The sequence below is a fragment of the Lathyrus oleraceus genome, chromosome 4 (assembly GCF_024323335.1).
Source record: "Lathyrus oleraceus cultivar Zhongwan6 chromosome 4, CAAS_Psat_ZW6_1.0, whole genome shotgun sequence".
Lineage (NCBI taxonomy): Eukaryota > Viridiplantae > Streptophyta > Magnoliopsida > Fabales > Fabaceae > Lathyrus > Lathyrus oleraceus.
This window is the reverse complement of record NC_066582.1, coordinates 106,302,189-106,323,972: the sequence shown is the minus strand read 5'-3', so window position 1 is coordinate 106,323,972 and position 21,784 is coordinate 106,302,189. Positions and strand designations below refer to the sequence as shown.

Here is a 21,784-nt window from a genome sequence, read left to right as displayed (position 1 = left end):
GAATATAGTTAATTGCAGAAAATAGCATTAGGTTCAAAATACAAAAAATAATTACTGGTTAATTTATGAGGAAGTTAAAAACTTGGAATTATTTGTGTACAACAGAATGTTACAATAACATTTTACACTTGGTTATTGTATTTCACACAAAAAAAATCAAACTTGCATTGCAATTTTAATTAGATCTTAGCTAGTTCTCTTCACTTATATATTACAGTTACAAATAATACATTGACCTGATTTCTATTTTCTCTCAACCTAGAAGCTATACAACAATTTTCTGGATGGTATCTACCAAAATTTCCATAAAAAGAAATCTAATTTCTATGTTAGATGATAAAGAATTTGATCCTAAAGGAAAGGGTTAGTGCTTTGTACAAGGGTTTTATCGTACTGCGGCCGCAGGGCTTTGCAAATCCAGAAAGTTTAGGCAAATGAATGATACAAGCCAATGCCAGTTCTTCAGCAACAAAAAGCATGTTCTGCCACAAAACTGGAGGATGCAGATGGCATAATTGAGCAATCACAGTAAGCATCCGATCCAAGAAAAAGGGCGCTTAAGTTCCACATGATAAGTATCCGCCATGGCATGTCTTAGCTTGGGAAAGATCCAGAAATCCAAAGACCCATTTGGAATAAACTCAAAACTATTCTTCTGACAAGAAGGATCAATTGGCCATACAATTCTCATTCAACAGCATGCCATCAAAGAATATTAACTCCTACCCTAAGCTTGTTGTATGTTCAAAGGTCCCCATCTGGCATGAATTTCCTATTCCACCTTCAATAGATAAGATTGAAAGGCTCATTTTCACATCATCGTCGTGGAAAGAGAAGCTTCGAAAGTCGTAAGTCATAACTGGCCTCAGAAGCATTCACCTTGCATGGTTGGATTCCCGCTCTTCGGTAAGAGCGGGTTGTCGGTGCAAAGGAGCAGAGAACCGAGTCATCAACTATCTTTTCCACTCTTTCTTGTTAAGTTAACGCCCTTAGCTTTCTCCATTTCAGCCTCTTTCTCAGCTTTCTTTTTCTCTAATTCTGCTTGTTTGCAATTCTCTTCATGTGCTTTTCGGAACAACCTTATAAAATTTAATAGAGTTGCAGTAACTGCAAATGATTAAACCAGCAACAAAAATAAGTCAGCTTTAGCATTATTGAAATAAACAAGAGAACATACAAACGTCTTCTACATCAAGCCTAATTTAATAGAGTTGCAGTAACTGCAATGATTAAAACCAGCAACCCTAGAGAAGAAAACTATCTTCTACATCAAGCCTAATTTCTAGAATACAAAATACACATATCCCAACCATAAATGCAACAGATGATGAAAATGTACTTTCCAGTTTCCATACAAGCATCAGATTAATAAACTTAATGAAATATGATCTCATATATAAAATAAGTAAGTCCCCGGTAAGCAAAGACTGATGGTCATTTGTTATACCAAACTGTGAATAGGTATTAATGATCAATTTACCTTGCTCACATGGGCATCGAGCAGGCTCCTCACCAAAATACAGTGCAAGTGCATCTGCATTTTTACCCTGTCCATACATAGTCAAATTACTGGATCATTTTATTTCTGTCTTGGTGCTTAATTTACCAAAAGGATGGTTAAGAATTTTACCACCGTAGAATATAATTTTGTTAGATCTGCCACGTCCGATTCAGCTATAGTAATGAATCCCTTCAATGTCTGAACAGAACATTAAAAAAAATGTAAACTAGATAATAAACCAGATAAAGTAGAATTAGATTAGTCCATGTAATATGACGGAAACTTGATCACTGATCAAAAGAAAATCAAAGATCTCAATCTCCATTTTTTGACACAATGTTTATGTTGAAAAAAGAAATATAAAGATTGTATTTAGATAGTCAATTTTGATGAAAAACAAGGGAATGATAGACACTATTCCATAGGCATATGCGCATAAAAATTGTCTGAAGAAATCATTATCAATTAAATGATTATGATAGTCACAACTACACAATCAACTACGTCCGTGATGGGGGGAAACCGGCACTTTGAATTTAATTTAGAAATTGAACTTTTTTTGTCACTGTTATTGATATATTGCTGATATAATGAAGAATCAAGAGCCTGAAGGAAAATAAAATAGAAAAGATAAACACCTTACGGAAAACTTCGGACACAGGTCCATCATTTTCTGATCCAGCAAGCTCTTGTTTAACCTTTTCTAATCCCTTGGTAATTGCCTGCATCTCTTCAGCTAATGATTTCAATTGTATCTGAAAGAATTCATGTTTCAATTCAATTCACATAGGAACATCATTACCTCATACTCAAAAGTTATAAAGTCCTATCTATCCCAAAAAGTATTTTCTTTTGGCTAAAATGCAAATAGCCATTTCAACTTTGACCAATAGGTAAATCATGGGTACATTCAACATCAGCAAAATAACTCCTTGGATCCATAGTCTTTGCCGGAACTTGATCCGGCAGGCTCCTTGGTGAAATTTATCTTGAATTTGTGATTATAGGCAATTGCATTGTCAATTAAGGTTTCTAATTTGAATACTTTATGATTAAAAGAAATATTGTGAACTTATACTCTAAGTAGAATCCAAATTTGAAACCAAGGAATGTGCTTAGTGGCTTCTAAAACTTATTTATATCTTACTCATTAAAACAGGAAGGAACATGCTTAGTGTTCAATTTAACAAGCAAGGGAAAAAGTGAAACTGGACCAACAAACTAGGGTAGTAAACTGCAGTTGATCTTTTTGGGGGGAATGGGGGGCTATATCGAACCAAACTAAATCATCACCTTAGTTGCACCTTCCAGACTAACAAGGTCTTTGTGAAAATCAAGGAGTCCAGGCGACCTTTCAGCTAGCACCTAGAAAAAGAGAAAAAAAAGGTTAGCAACCAAATGATATCTTCGTTTATCGCAATCGATACTCATACCTTGCAGAGATAATGCATTAGTGTCATCTTATTGTTAGAAGCACGAGTGTCAGTGAGCTTTGAAAGACTATCCAACTTAAATCCAACTGCAGATCCTGCAAAAATAAAACATTTCATATTAATATAAACTGGGCATAATATAGGAGGGTTATGTTCATCATCTCCCCACTAAAATTCATTAGGTTTAACAACTTCAATAATTTATAAGTGGGTTCAATAATTTGAATGGTGAGATGATGAACACGACCCTCTCATGTTTGATTCAAACATAAGAGGATCCAAATCCTAATAGAATCATATAAAAGTTTGTCTATCGACAAATAGGAACAGCCAGTGATTATCTGAATGTTAAAAGTAGAGCTAGCACCATCAAGCCTACCTCCGTCTACCATGTCCAGAAATGAATAATGATAAGAAACTGCCGCAACTAAAAAAGACTTACCCCTTGCCGTTCCCTGATTCAATGTATTACCCAAAAAAAGAATTTTCTTCATGATATCCTTCAGTTTGGTAGATTTTCGGACCTATAACCAAGAAGAAAAAAAATGCACAAGGTCAAAAAAATTCAAACAGCATAATGTTTGCAGTTGCTTAAGCAAAGTACCTCTTCACAGGCAGAGTTAACCGTGTTTAAACTCTTCCTAAATTCGGTAACCTGCATAAAGTGGAAAGTATAATAACTGAAGAAAAATACCAAATCCATAAAGAAAAATATTACAAACACCACCAAACCTGAGCCTGAAACTGAATTTTGAAAGCGAAAACTCTTAACTTTGACTCCACCCTTGGCACTTTCATCAGCTCCAAAAAAAACTGACACAACAAAATAAATATAATATGATTAGAAGAAACACATGTATATAATAGGAACTTAAATCAAAAAACTAAAAGAATTGGCTTATAATCAAAACATCTAAAGGGAAAAATGGGGATTTGTCAATGTAAAGCAATTTTCCTTTCACAACCAACCAAACACGGTCAACTTATCTGTGGATAAGTTTTAATTTCATACACACTACAATTATGGTAGCTGGCTACATTATTCTGTCATCATTCGTCCCACCTCCTTCCATATTCTTTTGAAATCAATTACGAAGATGAATGAACAAATCAAATGTGTTACTTAACACTTTATTACTAATAACAATTAGTAAAAGATAACCCACAAAAGATATCCCATATAATGTCCTACTTAACACTTTCTATTAATAACAATTAACATTTTCTGTTAATAACAATCACACATAATGCAATGGCTAAATAAATCATTGCATACCTGTTCACACTTTCCCAAATTCTCCTTGTTGCCGGTGTATCCCTAAACAATTATAAACAGAGGAGGAATCAAATTATGCAAAGCAAACAAATCAGAGTAGGAGGACACATTTTTGTGTAAAAGCAGATGCACCGAACTAGAAACATGATTGTCAAAACGAGATAAAATAAGTATGGATGAAGTTATTAAACTTCACCTTCAAAAGTTCCATTTCCTCTTTGGTAGGACAAAACTTAATGAGATTCTCCACCTGATCAACATCTAATACTGACTCATCCAAAGCTAGTACTGCAGCCTGAGAGTATTCATTTTAACATGTTAGGAAAAATGATATTTGACACTGAAAATTACAGGTGGAAATTTCATAAGTCTGAAATTTGTAGTAGATATGATATGAAAAAATAGTGTTACTGTCAAAACCTCCTATCAGCTGCCTATAGTATTAACATATAACAATCCAATTACAAAACATTTTACGAAACACCCTCAATGCAAACAAAAATAGTTATTTTCAGAGCAATGCTTCTTGCAAAAGAATATTTATTTTCAATTTAAAATGCTTCGATTTAAATCACTCATCTAGCATGATTAACAAATAGATGAAATCAAAGTATCGGCTTACCATCATATCAGGGAGTGGCATCTTAACCTTAGTAAGCATGATTTCTGTATTATTGGCCCTCCTTAGGTCAACCTACCCATAAATAATAATACAAACACAAAAGTTATTGTCTAGTGACAGTTATTTAGAAGCACCAAATAAAGATCAAATCAATGAGTTTCTACCGAATATTGACTTTAAGCACTGATGAATAAAAAGAAACGTCAATATGCACCCAACAATTCAGAAAACTTTAAGCATCAGAACTTTAATCATGGAAAATAAAAGAGGCAGAGAACTGAAGGGACAATAGTAAATCAATAGATATTGTGGAGATAATCATCACAGTTAGCAATGATTATGGGTTATGTATCAAAGTGGGCTTGATATTCTTATTTACATATTAAAACTAAAGAAAAGTGGGCTTGATATTCTTAAAAAAGTTGACACTTGACACTAATTATCTGATCATTCAAGGTAGGTGACAATGAAAACTGCTTATTTAAAGGAACGAATCACCAAGTGTAAAATTAAAGATATTAAATTCCTATTTGGACAGAAATGTACTGTTTAACTTTGAAAAGCTTTTATGAAATAAAGCTACAAATCATGGTGAATTACATTTCTAGAAGGAAAGACTAAGTGAATAGCATCAAACAACCTCTCACACGTGCCTTATTTTAAAAATCAAATATTATTAATATTCATATAAAAGAATACCAATTGAACTTTGTCAGGTTTAGATCCAGTAGACTTGCGCCTCCCTCCAGATTTGGAATCGGTGGGTTTTGGAACATTTGTAGAGAAAAGTTTCTCTAGCTCCGAAACATCAAACTCTGGTGCACTAGAAATGAACACGAAATCAGTCATTACAAACATGGGAATACCGATAACAAGAAAAACAGTGTACACATACAAAATTTAAATGATTAAGAAAGGCACATGCAAAAGTGGACAAGAATTACATTTGCGGCTCTCCATGTCTTTGTAATTCTTCCCATAAACTTCCTTGCAATGCCCTTGTAACCTTACTCCAATGCAAAGGCTTTAAGGAGGATCGTCGGGGTGCCACTACAGCAGGGCGAGCATATCCACGCCCTCTTCCATTTGGGTCAGCGCCAATATTTGCAGCTTTAGAACCCAAGGGCGGAGGTGGTGGAGGTGCACCACCAGAAAAAGGTGGAGGAGGTGGGCCTCCTCGACCACCGGGAGGAGGGGGTGGAGGCGGGCCTCCTCGACCACCAGGAGGAGGGGGTGGAGGCGGGCCTCCTCGACCACCAGGAGGAGGGGGTGGAGGTGGGCCTCCTCGACCACCAGGAGGAGGGGGTGGAGGTGGCGGGCCTCGGCCACCAGGAGGAGGTGGTGGTGGTGGCGGGCCTCGACCACCGGGAAGTGGTGGTGGTGGTGGTGGTGGTGCTCCATGCATCGGAGGAGGTGGAGGTGGAGGGGCTCTAGGCATCGGAGGAGGTGGAGGAGGGGCTCCATACATTGGTGGAGGGGGAGGGGGAGGGGCTCTAGACATTGGAGGAGGTGGAGGTGGGGATCCACCAGACAAAGGAAGAGGTGGGGGTGGGGGTGGGGGTGGTGGAGCTCTAGTAAAAGGAGGGGGTGCAGACTGAGATGTACTAAATGGGGGTGGAGGAGGTGGGGGTGGTGCTGGTGGAGTCCTAGTAAAAGGTGGTGGTGGAGGTGGTGGTGGAGGCATTGCTGGTGGAGCATTAGTAAAAGGAGGTGGAGGCGGAGGTGGTGGAGCATTAGCAAAAGGAGGTGGAGGCGGAGGTGGTGGAGCATTAGCAAAAGGAGGTGGAGGCGGAGGTGGTGGAGCCTTACGAAAAGGAGTTGGAGGTAGAGGTGGTGTAGGTGAACTTGAATATGAATTAACAAAGGGTGGATGAGGTGGAGGTGGAGGTGGAGGTGGGGGTGGAGCTTTTTGAGATGTAGTTGGAGGTGGCGGGAATGGAGACATGTTTGTTGAAGACATAGGAAATGAGGGGGGAGGAGGAGGAGAATGAGGAATTGATGAAACTCCATGCTTTGCAGGAGGTACTGTTGATGGTGGTGGAGGAACGGTTGAAACTTCATGCCGTGAAGGGAGGATTGGTGGTGGTGGTGGTGGTGGTGGTGGAGGAGGAGGCGGCCTTGATGGGGCCACTACAGTAGGTACTTCAGAAAATTTTGATGTTATTCCATTGCTTGCAAAGGGAAGTGCGGGTGGGGAGAGTGATAAAGAACCACAATTCTCTCCAACTATTGATGAAGCCACAGACTTCCAAGAGGGTTGAGGTGGTGGCGGAGGTGGAGGGGGGGGAGAAGTTGCAGGCTGTAAATTCACCCTAATGTCTTGTCTACTAAATGATGTAAAGGGTGGTGGCAAAGGCGGAGGTGGAGGAGGGGGAGGAGGAGGAATAGGATGCCGTGCGGGAGGCTGTAGCAATTGCTCTGAGCTCTGTTCTTGTACTTGACTTGCTGACTTAAGAGATGTCTCTTTAACTGATGGCGGGGATAATGGACATTTTGCATCAATTTCTGATACAACTGGGCCGAAAGATTTTGAAGTGGTCACCTTCCGACTTTTCAGGTCATTTTTCATGTCAGTAGAAACAGCTGCTGCAGAGCCAAAAGGAGCAGGTAAGGATCTTGCTTTGATATCGTCCATTTTCTCTTTTGAAGTGGTTATATTTGACAGTCCAGCTGGTGCACTATTAATCCTTGACGGTGGATAATATACATGCATTGAATTTGTGTAAGAACCCTTGTTAGAAGGAATCCACCTCGTCACTGCAGTTGGTTTAGCTTGTTTTGCCTGAAAAGCAGTGGTTTCTTTAACCTTTAGTTTTCCAACAGTATCTCCTGGCTTTGAGTTTGATGGAATTTGTTTCTTAGCAGTAGATGGAGGTAGTTTACCAGATTTTTGTTTGGAACTATCAGGCATAGGCTGCCCTTCCTTGTAATCTAATTCCTTTTCTGTTGCTTCGTTATCTTCATCATATTTGTCCTGCATAATTGCTGATCCCCGATCAGCATCCTCAATGATTTCCTTTGTTTCCAAAGGTATCATCATATCATAAGTTATGGCAGTGGAATTTGACTTTATTTCTCCATCATCCATGGCAATGTCCTTCACTGCCTGAGGATCTGAATCCGTGTTCGCATTTAACTTGCAGTTAACATCATCAACAGAGATATCTTTCACAGCATTAATACCGGAATCCATCTTTCCAACCTGTTTGTGAATCCCATCATCTGGTGTGCAATCCAGAAAAGCGTGAGGATCTGAATCCTCCCTCCAGATCCTTTTAGGAATTCCATCATTCACTGCATTGTTATGAAAAGTATGAGAATCACCCTCTGCCTTAATTTCCTGGACATCAACTACATTGCTGAAAATCTCTTCCACTTCATAGAATTCCTCCGGTGAAGTATTTTCTGTTTCATTTGCATCTTGACTCGCCGCCGTTACTGTGTTCAGATCAGGTATAACAGCATCAGCGTCCAAAAAAAGCACCTGATACAGTTATGAGTATGTGTTCAAGTCCTACTGCTTAAGAAAATGTTTTTTTGCAGAAGAATAATCATAACTTACCTCTGCTTTGAAGTCCTTGGGATATTGATCCTTAGCATCCCACAAAATATCAATTTCATCACGGCTCAGCATCAAGATATTTGACCGCACAAATGCAGTATGGAACATAATTCTAAACATCGTCTCCTCACCAGTAGAATCTTCTTTTAAATCTATGCACTCAAGAACCACATCTCCTTGAACACGACAGCGGAGATCAATTTTCACAAGCATACACTCTGCCTGTGATGAAATTTTATTAAGAAAATACACTCTATCTAATGAATTCGCAATTCAGTATCAATAAGGTAAATTTATACAGCACCTGTTGATAGTGTCGAACATGCTTTACGGAGTTTGAGGTTGAGAAAAGAAGCTTCGAACTTCTATTGGCAGGTTTTGAAGGGTCTGGACCATAAACACGCACAACAGGTCTGCAACCTTTTCCACCATCAAATAATGGGAGGTCTCTAAGAATCAGACAATCCAAATACAAGGGTGTGTCTGACGGCGGCCACTCAGAACCCAGATGTCTCCTGGAAATATACTGGAGATATCTGAACTGAGAAGGTTGCGGGTTCAATGGAGTTAAAAGGTGGAGCAATTCTCTGGGAGCTTGCTTGTAGACCATTTCAAGAGTCTTTTGCTCCCCGCTGTACTGTTTCCGGTATAACAGAAGACCTGCTAGCATGAATGCCAGTACAGGCCATCCTCCCCTTTCACAATGCATCAAAAGCACATTCTGTTGCCCCTCCAAAGACAACCAGCTTTCACTTGATCGAAGAAAGTGATGGATCATCTCTAAAGGCAGAAGAGGACAACCCTCGTATTGTCGAGGGTACTCCATAACTGTCATGTCATACTGAGAGAGTATGTCTGAAACTTGGGTTCGCCTCTCCCCTTCTCTGAAGTTGAAGACCATGAAAGAAGCTTCCGGAAAGTGATCCTGCAGCTGAGCCACAACTCCCCCCATATACACTCGGTATTCACCTTCCTCCAAGACATCCGTGGAGAAGCAACAATCAAAAACTGCAAAAATAAAAAAATAAAAAACATAATAAATAATCAAAACTTAAGAATATATAGTAAAGCAGAAGCATAGAACATAAAAAAATTATGCATTAACTGTTTCCATTGTAACAAGAAGTTAGAAAAGCCAAAAAATGTAAATAGAGGAAATTAATTTGTTCTATACAAACATAACAAGATCAAGCCTACTTAACTACAAATTAACAGTAGAAGCCATTTCATTCTGCCAACTACCAACTTTCCTACAATGCAAAATAAAGCAACCGATACAACTTGCAAGCCAGTTAAGCCTTAAGAGGACAACTGAGCGTATGTTTGATGAAAAAAATTGATTTTGAGTGAATTGATTATTTAAAAATGATTATGATTAAAAGTAATTTGAATGTAAAGTGATTTATACTTGGATAATTTTATGCAAAATTGAGTTGAACAGTAAATTTCAATTTAAAAACCACCTTTAAACTCAAGCTCAGAATCAATTATACTTTAGAAGAACCAAACACCTCAAAATCATTCCAAAATGAATTCTACACCTCTAAAATTGTTTTTCGTCTTCCAAAAGATAAACCAAACATACACTAACTCAGTTTAAAAAGTGTCCCAGACTTCGCCAATAAAAAATCCTAAGTGATAAATAACAATGGCAATGGCAAGAGAGAAAACAAGTTTAAGTTCAGGGAAAGTCCACATTGCTCTGATACATTACCATAGCACAAATGTTTAAAATGATATGAGTTAAAGTTGACTAATAGAGGTTCTAAACATTAAAGAAACTACAAAAACTAAAAACTGAGTTGCTTTGTAATAAGTTCCCTGAATTGATGAGGTGAAGTATGCAAAGAAAGAAAGAATTAATTGACATTGAAAAAAAGTAAACTAAACGAATTTAGAAATGAAGCCTATACCATAAACCCTCTCAGAGATCTCCAAAAGCCGATCCGGCGGCTTCCGGTAGAAGAATCTTCTGAACAGCGCCATGTGATGGCGCTGTTTCTAGGTTGACCAGATCCAAACCGGTAATTCAGTTTGGTAAAGCAGAAAGATCAAAACTCCAAACCCCAAACAAACGACGGTGTAGATCTTGGCAATAGCCAGTTGAATCAAACCTAAGCAGAATCCAGAAATGGTGAGGAAGTGGAGATTGAAGAAGAACGGAAGAAAAGAAGGTGAAAATGAGTTGATAAAGTGAAATAATTGAATTCCAAAAAAGGAAGATGAAAAATGAAAAAAAAGAAAATCTAGGAGAAAATGAGAAAAGGGTAAGAATTGTAGAAGGAAACAACTAAGATTTGATTTGAAATGAAGTTGAAGTACTTATGTTAGAAAGAAAGAAAGAAAAAAGGTGAATAAAACTTTTTTTAAATAATGAATTAAGGAGAAGAAAAAAAAAGAGAGAAATAAAAAAAAGGAGAAGTTAGAGCGTGTCTTTGTCTGAGTGTTTTGTTATCTGGAACAAGAAGTTGGGAGAAGAGAGTAGACAATAGACAACAACATATTTAGGGGAAGCTGGTGTTTAATGGAAACACTGACGACGTGGTCTACGACGTGTGGAAGATACTATTCTTCTCTACGTTTTGCTTATTTATAATATACTACTAATTTATTATTATTATTTTTACAAATATTCAAACTAGATATATTTAATTCTAATTTTTAATTTATATTTATATATATAAAAAAATTGTGTATTCAAAATAAACTCACCAAAACAAATTATTTTAAACTATTTTACCGTTTGAAAAAGTGATTATGTATTTTTTAAAGATAGCTGCAATTGATTTAATGAGGATATACTAATATTTTTTATTTATTTAAGGGAACTTCTCACTACTTTTTTTATTTTATCTATCCTCACTTCTATATTATTCAATTTTATGATAAGTAGGAGGAAACATTTTACTTATTCAAGGTTTAATTATTTGTACTATATGTTTCAATAAATTTGAATCATTTTAATTTTAATTTGATGGTTTTTAATTTTTATTTTTTCTATTTTAAAAATTAGTTTTAGAATTATTAATTTTATATTATTTGAGTTTTTGTTGGTCCTCTAAATTTGCTTATGTATCGCTAATTAGGATAAAAAGATATTTTTTTAATAAGTTGAAAATACTTATTAGAATAATTAATTTATAAATATTATTTTAATTAATAAATTAATTATTATTAATATTTTTACTTAAATTTTTTAATTAATTAATCAAAAAAATTAAATAATATTTATGAATATCTTTTAAATTCAATAATCAATATATGAATAAGTTTTATAAACACTAAAAAAAAATTTAAATAAATCCAATCCTATCAAGAGAATTTGTATAGTGCGGATCTTAAATTTTGAAGAGCTTCAAAATTTTGAAAATTCCGATTTCTTTTACATTAATATTAATAAATATAAAAAAATGTTATAAAAAAAGCATAAATTAAAAAATGCTCTAATAAAAATTCAATTAAAAATGAGATTGATTAAAAATTAAAATAATTATAATTAAATTTTATTTTTATTAATATATAATTATATTTTTTATATGTTATTTTTAATTATTATAATTATATTTTTTTAAAATTGTGGTTTATTTTTAAATTAAAAAAACACCATCTGCAACTATTGATGTTGTCCAAACAGTTAAGTTATTTCAAGGAATTCAAGGCAAGTTGGCACAAGTTGTTGACAGTAAAAAAGTTGCATCAATTATCAAATGTTCATTGTATTTATTGAGTGCTTAAAGTAGTGACTTTGAAATAAATTATTATGTTAATCCTTTGATCAACGACGCAATCACCGTTAAGGTATATGTTACGATTTTGTAAGTTATCTAAGAGAGGTTAAGAAAAGTTGAAAATTGAAGTGGTTCTTTGTTAACGTATAGGACTTTTGTATGGATTAGGAAGGAAAGAAAAATGGAGTGACTTCAATTCCACCATAGGGGTGCCTACCAGCTACAAGGACTTTATTTGGTCACCATGAGAATGGTTGTGTCTCAAGAATCAACACCGATGCACAAGAATTTAACAAGAAAATTAACTCAGCATATAGGAACATGAAAACTCATTACCTTCATTTTTCCAGGCACATGATGTTCATGTTCATTCCACTTGTGAATAACATTGCATGGAGTTGTTTGCAAGGCTTCAAAGTTTTTGCTTTATAGCATTTTTGTTATTACAAAGCAATGTCATAAGGGATTCATTTAATGTTAAAATCTTCATCTTAAGGATACTAATATACATGAGAACCAAAAATATATTTTAAGTATTTTAGTTTTTATAAAAATATTTTCTTTCGATTTAATTATGTAATTTTTAAGCAGAATGGTTGAGGGGTCTTCTGTTGGAAGTTTCATTGAGCAAGAGCATTCAGCGATAGCCAAGCCACTTTAGTAAGAGCATTCAGCAAAGTGTACAATGAAAAGTCTAGGCACATAGAACTTAGACATTCGTTTGTGAGGAAATGATTAAGGAATGAATCATCCCACTCACCTATATACGAACAAATTATAATTTGGCTGATCCATTTACTAAGCCACTGGCCAGAGACTTAGAAAAAACAACCTCGAGAGACATGGGGTTGAAACTCCTTGAATAAGAGTTCCAACGACGGCGGCAACCCAATCTTATGATAACAAAACATTAAGATACATTGATTCATATATAGTCTTATACACTTAATAAAAAGCTAAGAAGAAGCATTAGCAGATATTGATAAATAAATTTAATATTATAGTTAATTCATTTCAATAAAAAATAAAAGAGAAAAATATAAAAGACATTACATCATATACACGACAACTAAACTTAAGGTTACGTTTTATTGAACGAATCCTAATTTTGATAGAATTTGAAGTCAAGATTGTTCGATTTATAGAGAAATAAGTTTAAATTCAGTTTGTGATCATTATTATTTGTAAGAGTGATTTCTCCACACAAAAACATAACCTTCAATAAGTGGAGTTGAAACCAATGAAGAATGGTGAGGAGGAGGATGAAGAGGACGAAGAGTGTCTTTGTTCCTTTCTAGTGGTGATGTTGGGTTTGGTGGGGTGCATGTATTGACGCGGTTTCATTACTTGTCTAGTTGATGATGGTGGTCACAATAGATTATAATAAATCAAATTTAAAAAATTCTTGTAATGGGGGAGGGGTAGAGTATGATTGCAAAGATGGTTAAAGATATTTTGAGAAGGAATATGGTGACACTTCTAAAACATTCATAAGCCAATTTGATTTTGGAAAATAAAATGGGGGATGAGTTGTCTTACTAAAGTGATGTGATTTCGTATGAAAAGTAAAGTATTAGAAACACAAAATACAAATAATTTAAGATAGAAATTATCAGAAATTGTCATATGAAACTCTTTGACAAGTCAAGTGTGTGTCCGATATTGCACAATAATATAAGAGACTATCTTGAGTATCAAGAATATAATTATTACCACAAAGCAAATGAAATGATGCAAAATAAAATTAAAATTAAATAATTACTTTTTAATTTCAATATATTTAGCTCTTGAATGCAAAATTATTATTTTTTAATAAAAAAAGAGATTAAAGGTAGTGCACTGACAGTAGTTTTACACTGTCATCCAATGAGAATTTATCAATAAGTCATATTATATAATTAACTTATAAATATCAGAGTGACTTGATAGAATACATGGTGGTGATTGGTTGACAGTACACTGTTGATGCATATCCTTTTTTCTCATAAAAAAAACTACATAAATATTATCATTAAAGATGGGAATCATACTCTACTTTATCTACTAATTCTCAAGTTGATGTTTCATCCACACTAACTGAACGTTACAATTTATTGATGATGTTATAGCTGATTATCTTTTGCTTGACCACGAAATTTAGTTTTCACCAAGAAATTGACAACTTCCACACAAAAAAAAAAAATCTTTCAATTCTATCTCAACATAAACACAGCATCACAAAATCCTACTGACTTATTATTTATTAATTTCTTATAAAGCAGACCAAGATATCTAAATATTTTCTTAACAAAACTTAAGAGAAATTATCAATTAAGATATCTAAATATTTTCATAACAAAAGTTAAGTATAATTACCAATGATTTGATAGAAAATTAGAACACAAGCATACACTAAATAGAATACGAGGTGTAGAGGTCATAAGATAAATAAGTGATTATAACATACATATGTATACATTCCGATCTACCTTTAAACTTGTCTCATTTTTTACAAGATTGTGAGTATGATGCATATGTGTTGGCATAGCCTTGCATTCCTCATGTTCAAATTTCTTAAGAAATTCCTTTGTATAGTAAGATTTATACATGTAAACTACATTAGAACATTGATTAATTTGAATATCAAGGAAATAATTTAACTCATACATCATGCTCATTTCAAAATCTTTCCACATTATCTTAGAATTTTTTTGACAAATCACATCATTATTATAACAAAAGATAATATCATCCATATAAATTTGACAATTAGAAACTAATTCTCTTTCATTTTCCTAAAGAGTATTATATCAACATCATATATTTAGAAACCACTCTCAAAAATAAAATAAAAAATACATAAACAATCATATCAATTTCTAGAAGTTTGTTTAAGACCATAAAATATTTTTTTTAATTTGAAAACATATTTTTCTTTCATAGAGTTTTTAAATACTAGTAATTGCTTAATATAAACTTCTATAGGGATCATGCCCTTGAAGAATGCACTTTTGACTCTCACTTGAAAGAGTTATATTGTGATTAATATAATAAGATAATAATAATCTATTGTTGGACATGAGACTCCATACACATGAGGATCGTGAGTTGTGTGAGATTGAAAATCCATTTTTAAAATAAAATATTTTAGAAAAACTAAGTTTAAAAAGCATTTGTAAAACAAATAGAGTAAAGTAGGTGAAATATGAAAACATAATTGTAGCCGAAATAAATGGTTGAAAATCAAAGAGTTAAGGGATAAGACAAAACACAAGAATTATAGAGGTTCGTTTTTAATGAAGTGGCCTACACCTCTCCCCAAGAATTCCTCCTTGAGATTTCCCACTATTTTGAGAGCTTTTAACAAGATATGTCCACAAACCTCATTTTACAAGGATTTGAGTTTTTCAATGGCTAAGTACCCAAATAAAACTGGAGTTTGAAGTATAGAGACCTCCACAACCGACTGATAGCTTTTAGAACAGGATAAACATGTGAACCAAGAGAGAGCTTTCAACATATGGCTAAGCTCACAAGCCAAATGAGATTTTAATAACGAAGTTCTCCCCAACCAAACAAAGATTTTACTTTGTTTACCTAAATAAACAAAAGAAAAAATTTCACTTTGTTCAGCTCACAACCAAACTAAATTCTATCTCAATAAAATATTACAAATAGGCCCTTACACGAGACCAGAATGCCTCACAGATATAAAGATTTTACTCTCAAAAGTATTAAGTAAAAATATAAGAAAATTATATATATATATAAAGAGAGAGAGAGAGAGAGAGAGAGAGAGAGGTATCTCAAATATATTTTCTAATAAACTAGAAATGAGAAATGATCCTTCTATTTATTGGGAAAAAAATGGCTCAAATACAAAAATAATTCATGGGCATTTCAATGCTCATAATCGATTATCACAAGTGCATAATTGATTATGGCACCCAAAATAGAATATTCTGGTTTCTAGTTTTTACCAACTACTAAAGGACTTCTCCAATCGATTTTAGGTATTACAAACTAATATAATCAATTATCCAAAATGCCTGATTGATTATCCCTTTGCAAAACATACTTCTAATTGATCAATTGACTAGGCTTTTCAAACATTTATAGGAGATTTTATAAAATCAATAAAGGATTTTTAATAGGTTTAAGTGTGTGTGTGTGTGTGTGTGTGTGTGTGTGTGTGTGTGTGTGTGTGAGTGTGTTGTGTGTGTGTGTGTGGTGTGTTGTGTGTGTGTGTGTATGTGTGTGTGTGTGTTTTGTGTGTGTGTGAATGTGTGTGTGGTGTGTGTGTGTGTGTTGTGTGTGTGTGTGTGTGTGTGTGAGAGAGAGAGAGAGAGAGAGAGAGAGAGAGAGAGAAAGAGAGATATTAGGCTTGGTATATTTGAGAGTTAGTATTATACCTTCACAGACATTAATCACTCTACATAGACATGCAAGCTTTCATACTTCCTCTCTTTCACAACTCTAAAGCTTATGGTTACTTGCTATATCATCTTTGACTTTAGCATTTATCTAGAACTTTGATTCTTCTTACAATGAGGCTTAAGATAACTCTTCATGATATTCTCCATCATCAGACAAACTACTTAATTAGAGATCTTTGTTGACTTCATCGAACACCATTTACATAAGTTGTTGTCTCCACAATTAGGCACATATTATTTGATCTCCAAGCATACCAATCTTCATCACCTCAACTTGATCAACACACATTTGATATTCAATCATATTCACTTGATCACTGAATCAGATGATCTTCAAGCGCATCTTAATCGTTAAGCATAATCACTTGGTAAACATATCAAGTACCACTACTTGATAAGTAACATGCAAGCACCAACACATGTCAAGCATTATCACTTGATTCACATATTAGATGATATCATCTGAACAACAAGACTGATGAAGACTTCTCTTAAATTCACTATCAAAATCAAAACCAATTCAACAAGTTTTTACACAATTCGTACATGCAAGCACATAGATCTGCATGTTTCTCCTTTTTTATGATGACAACACATCTCCTAGGGAGGTGGACTAACAAAGAAATAAGGGTGATAAACATGGAATGATAAACCCTCATGACAAATATATAGAGTATACCCTACTCCCCCTTAGAGTATACTTCACCCCTTTTGGCATTATCAAAACGGCGGGGGGGAAATGAGATATAAAAAATTGTAAGCACATAGACCACATGATTTCACGAGTAAAAGGAACGAGTTACCTAATAAGGAGATAAACAAGAAGATAGTCCATAGTGAGACACAAATGAGAAGCACATAATACCAAACTTCTCCCCACGAATGGGAGTATCTAACTTTGAGATCAAATCATGGGTAAGCTTTAAAGGACTTCCTCCCTTTGATTCTTTATTGAACAAAACTCAATTACCTTTGAAGCTTTCTAAATTGAGAGGTACTTCTGAAATCTACTTCCTTTTTGTTGAAATTCATTTCAGCAGATAATCATGTCCCCATATGAAATCTTTAGAAGTCCTTTTTTTCATCCTCATTGATCCTTTGAGCCTTGGATTAATATTTTTCTCTAGGCATATCTTTTTCTCCATAAACACTTAAAACTCAACCAAGGTTAGTAAAAACATAACTTTACATTACTAGGCATATTAGAGTTTTATGATTTTTTAACCTCTACTGAGAAACTCTTCATGAAGAGGGAATGACGAGCAATTGTCAAAAGTCCATTTCCACGAATCACTTCATATGGGAGCTGGCTAAAACATCATCTAGAGCAATATGATTACCCTCAATCCTTAGACTTCAAAATCAACAATACTATTGTTGTACTATTTATATGTACAAGTATACACGGTCAAATAGTTTCAAGTGATGTAAAATTAAGAGTATCGGTCCCACAAAGATTGTAATAACTTAAGTTGATTCTCATCTTAAAATTTTGTGAATAGTCGTGAACCAAAGATAATAGTAATGATTGGTTGTCACATATTAAAGTTGAGTAATAATTAATAATAGTAAAGAAGTTAAATCAATAGTGATATACATGTTGGGCAATGATCCATTTAATGAGTTTCTTCAAGGTGGCCCTTTTATATCCTCATAGCTTTTAGGGTTTCCTTTAGTCTTTGGATAATGGGCCTTGTAATTATCTATTGGTTCCGCCTATGAAAATTAGAATGTTCCTTCTTCTTATCCTCTCATACCAGTATTAGGTAGTACATATCAACATGCATGGGACAACACATCTTGTGGCGGGCTTGCTATGCAGACAGACAAGCAGCATATTCATTTCAGCGCCAAGTAGTCTTTGCAGCTTTTTATCCTATAGTGTTTGTTCTTATCCACCCAATTTTCCATCTCAACTAGTGTTTTTATCTTGAAGCTCATGCCACATTTTCCTTAATGTTAAGACCATTTACTCCTTACAACATCTTCTAGCTCTAAGGCCTGCTAGGAAGTGAGGTTGCATTGAAGTTCTCTTCCTGTCATGCCAAAACTTATAACCAGAATAGACCTACACAAGTAGATAACACATAAAACTCACAAAGAGAGAATCTAGTGTGCTTCATGCTAACTAGACTAAAAATAGCAAAAACCTACTTAATTCAACTTAATAAGGCTTATCAAAACAAAATAAAATCATGTAATAAGGGCTTAAATATCTCACAAGTAGTAAGTTATCACACCTCTAAACTTGAATCATTAATTGTTCCCAAGTGATGCAACATATAATATCATAAATAAATAATAACTAAATCATCTCTAATTCAGCAACACATTTCACAAAGTAGACCTTTTCTTAAAGAATTATGTCTAAGCATTGGCACAACTTAAACTTTATCAAAAAATTAGTTTATTTAGTGTGTGTGTGTGTGTGTGTGTGTGTGTGTGAGAGAGAGAGAGAGAGAGAGAGAGAAAGAGAGAGTGTAACCCATGATGCCATTTGTCATTCCATTAGTCTTCTTTGAAGATGATTAACCTAAATCTTAGTTTGGTTGCTCTATCCTATGGTCCAGGGCCTTAACTTTCAGTTTCAGAAAGGAGGGGTTAACTAGCTTATTTGTTGTTAGGACTTTTGAGATTTTTTTTTAACTTTAGGTAGTTCTACTAACATAGTTTTCCTTCAAATTTTGCTAGGTATTCCAAATTTTCACTTGACAGGATATTACTTGTAATGAGTCTAACATGTTACTCAGAGTTGAGCACTCATTGTTCATCCAGATTCGGGAACATGAACTTTTTCACATGTTTTATTTTCATTTCTATTTCTTTTTATCTTTTTTAACACGCATTATAAACGTAGTTGGTCCTTTATTTGTTAACTTTATTATTTATTTTTTCCTGCCATAAACTAAATCCTACAGTCAAGCTTGTTTGATACTCAAGGTAAATTTAAACTACTTAAAAGATTAACTACTTCTCTGACTTCTTCTGGCATGACAGGGGTTCCTCACTTAAGTCATAATTTGTTCACTACTTATGATTAATTTTAGACCTTGTTTCCAATATTTTCATCATTTCAATTAGAAATCTTGTGAGATTGACTTATAAATTCTGTTGTTTTGAGATTAGCTTGGTTATTTATCACAACATTTTCATTGCAAGTAAGATAAATAACTTAAATAGATAAAGATCATTCACCCCTAAACTTGAAGTAAGGACAATGTCCTCGATGTCAGTGTGGTAAGTTCTAGCAATCAGATAGCAACTAAAAAATGATAGAATTTTTAAATACGGTTGGTTGGAATTACCACTTAGGCTTGAAGTCTGTTGCTTTTTCTGGTTGCACGCGGTTTTTCAATCATTTTCTCTTCTTCCCTTCGTATTTGTTCTTAGTCTTATTTGGTGTGCCTTTTGACTCAGTATTTTCCTTAGAAACAATAACGAAATTATTTTTGGATTTCAGTTTTCGAGAGGACTTAGTGGTCCTTTGTTTCTCTTCTGGTGGGGGCTCTATGACACTTCTTGTTTCATCATAAGGTCGTGTTTTTGTTTCATTTTTCTTTTGGTTTTAAATGAGATATGGCTTGGAGGACTATCAGTACCTTCTAGCATGAGCCCAAAATTCTTCAGTGATACCCAAGCCTTCTTCGTAATTCTCATCCATTCCTATTGCCATAAGTGTTGGGTCAACATTCTTCATCAGTTCACCCATTTGGTTTTGTTCCCAAGCTAGTTTTATATTGAAGGGATGGGCATTCATTTGCCTCCTCATCAATCTCTTATGGTTGATATTTTTAAATTTTAACTTTTTCCTCCTATTGCTCTACTTTAATAGGTATCTGCACAAGAACAAACTACTGCTCATTATTGGTAGGTTCATCTTCCTTGCCTTTATCATCGATCTTTGTTATCTGATTTATCTTCTCCTTCATTTGTGTTGTTATTCATTTACTCATTATATTTTTTGGTTTCCTCAATAAATTCATCAATTTATTGCTCTTCTTCATTTTTGTTATATCCTTTTTCAATTCATCACTCCACCTTTGTGGAGGTTGTACAATCTCTTATTCCAAGTGTGTTGGTCTTTCGCAAATTTGTAGAACTCTCGTTGGTCCCTCTGCTTTTTTTTAAAATTTTCCACAAGAGTTCTTCATTGTTACATGAAGGACTTGGTTATGATGTTTTTCGGCGTACCTCTTGTCGGGTATTCTTCCCTTTAGTCTTCAGCAAGTTCAACATAACAACTTTGTCAAATCCGACTTAAGGGTTGAAGATATCGTTTGTTGGATTTTGTGGAATCCATGCCTTTACACTGTGCAATGATTAGACATGGAAATTAGAGCATTACATACTTCTTTTTGGTACATTCATGTATCTTTTGGAAGATGATATTGCCCATGGTGATAGGTGTGCAAGCAATGATACAATGGAGCAATACTAATTACACCTTATTGATTGTTTCGTTGTAGGAAGTTGGCATTATAGAATGATTTAGAAGTTGATAACATGCCTTGGGTATAAGTCTCAAATCCATTTGGATCATAGTCTTTTAAGCAGCTTTGTCGATCTCTAGCCAAGTGGTCCTAGGGAAACACATAGATTTTCTTATTAATTCTAAGTCACCATCATCATGAAATTGAAGTCACAGTCTGTATCATTTTAGTTTTGATGATTTGTCAATTTGCGTGTGTATGCATTGTTTGATTTATCATGTATTTGTGCTTTATCAATTATATGAATATGCATTATTATTATAATCCATGCTTGTAGTTTATTTGAATCATTTATATTCGTTTACTTATGCTATAACCAATATTGTACCTTTGAGAACCTATCCATTCTTTAATTTGGTAGTTTTGTCCATGAAAATATCTCTTTTTTTAGTCTAGCAATTTCTTATATCAATGTGTTAAATATTGCTTGAATCATAAGTTAGAATGCTTGAATTAAGACTGCAAAGATGTTTGATTTGAATCATGTATAGCCTAACTCGAATCATGAAATATTATGAAAGTTTGGAATTGACTCTGCCTTATTTGAGTCGAATCATATAAGATTTTGATTCGAATCATAACTCTTTATGACTCAAACCATGAGACACACTTGACTCGAATTATGGCTTTATTTCTTTCTTTCCAGTCTTTGATTCAAGTTGTTGTTTATTTGATTGGAATTATTACTTCATGATTCGATCAAAACTCATTGTATTTGTTTATTTTATAGTGTGTCCACCCTCTAGCACCATATCTC

General features: G+C 34.3%; 1 protein-coding gene across 2 annotated transcripts; it reads right to left on the bottom strand.

Annotated features, from left to right (window-relative positions):
- Nucleotides 1-140: 140 nt before the first annotated feature.
- On the bottom strand, nt 141-10,952 carry LOC127073762 (formin-like protein 20). Of its 2 annotated transcripts, none has more exons than XM_051014982.1 (17): nt 10,308-10,952; nt 8,699-9,402; nt 8,395-8,616; nt 5,777-8,316; nt 5,532-5,655; nt 4,833-4,904; nt 4,407-4,505; nt 4,211-4,252; nt 3,667-3,747; nt 3,539-3,589; nt 3,377-3,458; nt 2,935-3,029; nt 2,795-2,866; nt 2,140-2,256; nt 1,631-1,699; nt 1,481-1,547; nt 141-1,107 (listed from the first exon to the last, which is right to left on the bottom strand). In XM_051014982.1, exons 1-17 carry the CDS (start codon nt 10,378-10,380, stop codon nt 950-952), a joined length of 4,668 nt encoding a protein of 1,555 aa, XP_050870939.1. In that variant the 5' UTR covers nt 10,381-10,952; the 3' UTR covers nt 141-949. The 2 variants fall into 2 exon arrangements, 1 of the variants encoding a protein (XP_050870939.1); XR_007785853.1 differs by having other exon boundaries at nt 960-1,107; nt 2,145-2,256.
- Nucleotides 10,953-21,784: the final 10,832 nt, after the last annotated feature.

Bases quoted from the DNA above. Each gene is read 5' to 3' on its own strand.
- LOC127073762 (XM_051014982.1), bottom strand. From the start codon at position 10,380: ATGGCGCTGTTCAGAAGATTCTTCTACCGGAAGCCGCCGGATCGGCTT. The intron at 9,403-10,307 runs GTATAGGCTTCA...TTATTTTTGCAG, and splicing joins GATCTCTGAGAGGGTTTATG to TTTTTGATTGTTGCTTCTCC. The intron at 3,030-3,376 runs GTAAGTCTTTTT...TTATTTTTGCAG, and splicing joins GAATCAGGGAACGGCAAGGG to GATCTGCAGTTGGATTTAAG.